Source organism: Protopterus annectens, chromosome 2.part1 (assembly GCF_019279795.1).
Source record: "Protopterus annectens isolate FY-2018-M chromosome 2.part1, PAN1.0, whole genome shotgun sequence".
Taxonomy (NCBI): Eukaryota; Metazoa; Chordata; order Ceratodontiformes; family Protopteridae; genus Protopterus; species Protopterus annectens.
Genome location: NC_056729.1, coordinates 569,330,049 through 569,336,048, shown reverse-complemented (window position 1 = coordinate 569,336,048; position 6,000 = coordinate 569,330,049). Strand labels below are relative to the sequence as shown.

The 6,000-nt window shown below is 34.8% G+C and overlaps 1 protein-coding gene across 1 annotated transcript in view; it reads left to right on the top strand.

The window, feature by feature from the left end:
* Positions 1 to 1,530: 1,530 nt before the first annotated feature.
* Positions 1,531 to 6,000, top strand: part of CD8A (CD8a molecule) — a 232,421-nt gene continuing 227,951 nt past the window's right edge. Inside the window, exons 1-4 of the mRNA XM_044062337.1 lie at positions 1,531 to 1,645; positions 2,605 to 2,970; positions 3,658 to 3,774; positions 5,518 to 5,631. Of these exons, the coding sequence (XP_043918272.1) occupies positions 1,600 to 1,645; positions 2,605 to 2,970; positions 3,658 to 3,774; positions 5,518 to 5,631 (643 nt within the window). The 5' untranslated portion in view covers positions 1,531 to 1,599. The remainder of the gene's footprint in view (positions 1,646 to 2,604; positions 2,971 to 3,657; positions 3,775 to 5,517; positions 5,632 to 6,000) is intronic.

The following is a 6,000-nucleotide window of genomic DNA, read 5'->3' as shown; positions in this document are numbered from 1 at the left end:
ATATATTGCAGTGACTCACAAACTTTTTGTCTCTTTTACCTAGTAATAATTCTGAAATATAGAAATCCATCTTGATAGCTATAACATCTTCTTATACTTGTATTTTAATATTTTTATATATGCATCTAACAATGCCTCCTAACTGTAATCCCAAACCTAACCTAAATCATAAATCTAACCATAGTCTAGACATCAACTCTAGCACTAAAGTTACTGACTACTACAAATACTTCTGAAAGGCATTTTACCGACTGGCTTTTCATTTAATCTGACATTCGAAAAAAAAAGCTAAGCCTAGATTAAATGATTTTTCTGTAATATTTTCCCAAAGTAAATGTATGGCACTACTACACTGCCACGTATGTGATTTTGGACTTTGATATCATCTAAAATAATTTTCCATACACACAGATCGAGTCAAAAATATATTCACTAATTATAAGCCTCTCTTTGCTTTAAATATCCTCTCAAGGCCCACATGTCCTCTCAACACGTCTTTGAATACTTCATTAAGTGCCATTACACTTGGGCTATGAAAATTAGAGATTATAGGTGACATTAGAATACATAACCATTAATAATTATTAAGATTTTATGGTTTTACTAAGATAAAAGTTAATTACTGATTGTTCACTTTGCTTCCAAGTACAGTAAACAATGACTAAAAGAGGACTGCAGTGGTGACTTGCTGGACTTTAGTTGCTTTTTGCTAACCTTGGCTTTGCAGAAAAATAATAAAAATTTTAAAAAACTCAGGATAGGCAAAGCAGCAAATTAAAAAGTGAAAGTGTGCATGTATTGTAAAATATTGCAATTAACAAGTAAGTCCCAGTTAGGGAGCTTGCATTTAGGGAGCTTGTAATTAATAACACTTACAGGGAATCTGCTGAAAAAAATATCTGCACAACTGTCTCCAGAAACACCCACAAAAAGTAATTCTGGAGGTGGGGGGGGGGGATAATTCCATAAATCAACTGACAGAGGCAGGACTGTAAGAGAAGAAAAACTGCACTATTTCATTTTATGGGGACAAAGTACAGTTTGAAGAGAAGCAGTACTGAAAAGCAAGGCTGCCCTCAGGATGTCCTCTTTTGGGAAAACAAATTAAAAGTATTACCAGAGAGTCAGGTAGAATGATACTGGGACTTTAGTACTACACAGGAGAGTCAGGACTTCACAGTGTGATCCAGTACACAAGCAGGCACCTACAGCATATACTTAATTCAGTTTCTGCCTGTACAAATTCTGGAAAGCAGTCTCTTACTGTCTGGGATCTGGGGTTGATAGCAAATGTCATAGAAGATGCTGTCAAACCTTATCTGGTTATGTTGAATGCTTATATATATAATCTGCATTGCACTTCCTATGTACAATATAAACACTGGAAATTTAACACACTGAATACACAAACACGAAAATAATGGTTTTGTATGATAAGAAACATGCTTGCAAATAACTTCACACCAGTCACGTAGTTTTTTGTGGCATTTACATCACATCCTGCTATCACACAAGCTCTGCAGCCAGATTCTGTTATTCCCTATTGTAATGCCCCTTTCTTTCTGATAAACTGCTTCTCGATTTTGGAACCTAAATAAAATGTTCAAACTGTTGTCTTGTTTAATCCTCTTGCATCTGATCATAAGTAAGTAATCTTATGAATAAAGGGCGGAATAAGGGGTGATGATTGTTTTCGTAATAGGGAACAAATTTCCATTTAGAGGCTTAGCTAAGAAAATTAAGATAACTTTATTTCAAACGTTTCAAAGACAATGCTGTGTAAAAGGAAAGCCTATACAAGAATGCGGCAGGATTCGATGTGTTACCATAGGATTGGATAGGACTGTTATTGTCTTAAATTAATTGTACAGTGATCTACATGCAGGAATAGAACTGATACCGTTGTTTTTAGAACCAATTTCACTTTACTTTTTCTGATAATGGAGTAAATTGAAAGCATATAGATATGATAAATGTTATCACTCCGATGTCCTGCTTAAAAACTGAATAGATATAACCACGTTAACTTTTCTATCCAAAGTGTGCAAAATCAAATACATTTAGTGATAATAGACAAGAAACTGCAACATGCAAATAAAGGGTCTTAATCGGTGACGGGTGTGCTTATTTACTTATAACTTATCTTTGGTTTAAATAGACTGACTTATGGGCACGAACATTTAAAATATGAATGAGACATTTGTTTTTGCAGCAAAGCAGTTTTTCAGCACTGGAGATCTAGTACAAGAGTAAAGCGTTTTTTAAGTGTGCTTATGGAATAGTTGACACTGGGATTATCATGGGATCATACGGTTACATTGTGATGGACATGTTTGGAAATGCAATTTAAATTAAGGGCAGTCAGTTCTGCTCCTTAAGTCACATTTCAAGGTGCATTTTGAGGAAAACGGTGCAAATGTACCGTTTAATTCAAACACATTTCTGAAAACTGGCATTTTATAACTGGTAAAATAAAATTAGTTTTGGAATAAGCAGCTCTGCCCTTTGGGTCACTGTACATAGGGGCAACATGAGTATGACGAGACTAATATAGCTTTTACCTAAGACGTATTTTGTAAGAAATGTTTGATTCTTCTTTTTTAGGCACTGAGGAGCAGCAGCTGCGAGGTACTGTTACTCAACGCCTGGAAAATGCTCTCAAACTTGGAAGTGATATAAAATTGAGCTGCAGCAGCTCTGCTTCTCAGATTGTGGACCAAGGAATTTACTGGTTCCGACAGAGAGCAGGAAAACCTCCAGAATGTCTGGTCTTCATCACAGGTTTGGGCAAGAAAAGGGGACCTTGTGGAGAACATGACTCCAGGATTACTGTGGGGAAATCCGGTCAGTCCTATAACCTGGTACTAGCAGGTTTTCAAAAGGAAGACGCTGCCATGTACTACTGTGTTAGTGTGGTTAATTCTGTGCTTTATTTTGGAAGCGGCACCAACGTGGTAATAAATGAACCTAGTAAGTGGAAAGTACTTGAGTATCTAAAGAACTAATGGAATAATAATAATAAAATATTCAGTTATATATGTTTTTATTAGTTGAACACTTAGACTGTAAAATAATTATATCAGTTTTTGCCTTTACTAGATTGAAAAAGTTTACTACAAGTAGATCATTTTGCACAGTTTTAAATATTTCCTGCCTTCTGTTTAGATTGTAATAGTCTACTACGTGAAACAAATGTATGCTGATGTACTGTTTTATTTGTCTCTCAATGTATTCTCTTTTTTGTACTGTACTATTTGTACTTTTTGTGGAGCTTTTCTCTCCGGGCCTCCGCTGAAAACGGGCTACAAACCTAGTCGGACTATCCCGGTAGGGCCGGTAAACAAATGTTAAATACAATTTGCTGTAAAAATTAAATGGAAGGTTTGTTTGTACCGCTAAGAATTTGACTATATTTTCATAATGATTTGGACTGGTCATCCGTGTTAAACAGGATAAACTTTGTTTCTTTTTGGTTATTTAAATGTATTTAGCGGCGGCTGCAATCTTTGCTTTGTTTAATATTTCACTTCTGTTATCTTGCACTGACTGAGAACAAGTAGGAGAAGCCGCAATTAAATGGAAGTATCGTAAAGAACACGTAACCGTACTAAATATGTATTTTCTTTTTGTTAATTCATTGGCTTGTTTACATTTTAGGTACAACTACTGTAAAAATCACCACTAAGAAGGTACAGACAACAGAAACAGCCTCTAAAGGAAACGAAGGCAACCAATGCGGGTGCGCTAATTCCGGATCCAGCAACAAACCAACAGGTATTAATGCTTCCCAGCAAATATGTATCCCTTATCCAGTACATGAGCAGTGGTCCAAGCTGCTCAGCCTAGGCGTACACTCTTCGTGTGTGTATTACTTCTGATTTGTGCACCGTCTAACACACACACACACACACACACACACACACACACACAAGTTCAACTTTATTTCAGTTGATATCTTCACAACCTGCCTCATCTACTTAATGTATCTGTACTGGCTGGTTGTTAGAATTAGACACCTTAATTAAAGAAGATTATAGATAAGTACAGAATGTCATGAACATACAGAAGGCGCATAGTATTTGAAGTTACAGAAAAGCTCGCCTTTAGATGTCTAATACTAGTTTGGTGGCTAGTACCGTGCAATTAAAATCCCTTTTCTTCTCATTGGTACAAGCTGCTAGAAATAATTTTCCTTTTATGTGTACAAGCTAATGGCAATTTTTTTCATTTGCACGGACAGTCTTTCTGCAATTTGAAACTACAGAATGGGAAGCGTTAATGTGTAAAATGCCATTTAAATATTTAAGCGCATGTATTTGAGAACTGAATCACCGAAGGATCAAAAGCAGAAAATAGTTATACAATTCTTTACGTTTATTATACTAGCGAGCCATGTATTTTGTAAAGGAAATACCGTTTGCATAAGTCAAGAGCATTTACTCTTCACCAGACTGTGTTAATATCTTCGTTAAGGAAATATTGTATTTGCTTATAAGAACTGGTGAAGAAGCACCTCGAGGGTGTTTTGGAATAGAGAGTGAGGGAGCGATAGAATTGTTTTATACATCTATGCATACCTCTCAAGTGTATTACGAGGAACGTACCTCATTTGGAGGTCTTAAAAACTTCACGTTCCTCGAAGTTCCTCAGAGTTCCACATTGAAAGACTCTGTCACACATTCAGTGTTAGGATTTTTTTGTGAAATCCATTGTAAATAGAAATTAATCATGTTAATTAATTAAAAGACCCTCTTTATAAGTAAAACCAGCATATTTTAACCATCCTATGACCTTCCTAGTTGAAGCTGTTAGTAAGCCATTAGTATGTGTTCCACATTTTGCCCATTTGTTCCACATCATGAGGGCTAGTGTTCCTCATTTTGGAGATGGAAGGTTGAGAGCTATGCATCTATGCAGTTATTTATTTTATTTATTTTTAATAAATAGACATGTATTAATTATCATTTATTAATATAGTTTATTAATTATTAGTTATTTTTAATAAATAGCTTTAAGAAGCCTTTCAAGAGGGTTTTTGGAATAGAGAATGAGAGAACGATAGAATTGTTCCATACATCTATGCAGTTATTTATTTATGTATTTATTTAATTTATTTTTATTTATATATTAGTTTTATTTATTAATTTAAAATTATTTATTTATAAATAAATAAATAAAATAAATAAACATCTATGCAGTTATTTATCTAGTTATGTAATAAGATACTGGCAACCTGTTGTATTGTGCACATAGTGTGTGTGTGTGTGTGTGTGTGTGTGTGTGTGTGTGTGTGTGTGTGTGTGTGTGTGTGTGTGTGATATAGGCATATATTTTGTATTTATTTGAGACCAAGTTAACCGATTCTTGAATTTTTATTTCTCTAACTTTCAAGGTAGAATTATCAAATGCATCTAAGCAGTTATTTATCTAGTAATGAAATAAGTACTGTCAACCTTTTACAATGCATACAGTTTCATGGGTACATAAGTGATATACCTATATATTTCTTTATTTAAGAGCGCATGTCACCCAAGGATTTATTCGCATGCGAGTTGTACATCTGGATTCCACTGGCTGCCATTTCTGTACTGCTTGTCATCTCCCTCATCATCACCTTATCAGTTGGCAAAAGTAGGTTAATTCTGGTATATTAATATAAACTGAGATCACTACAAAATAAAATAAGAGTGTATGAAGAGAAATTAATGCAAAGAGAATGTGACATGACTTGAATGAAGACTGAGTTAGATCATCACTGATATGACTTAAGACTACTGACATCTCAGTGGTAAGGAAAGTCCAAGGAAGAGTTGTGTTTGAAAATAAAATCACAAATGCATAACAAATAAACGTAGTCTGCCTACTGTAAATGTGTCACTGTAGTGCATATATCACAATTAGTAACGTTTCTTTGTAGTCGATTCTAACATACTGCAGTCATACTTCCCAAATGCCAACTTCCTCCATTTTGACTAACTGCAGTCTGTCACGAGCATCTTC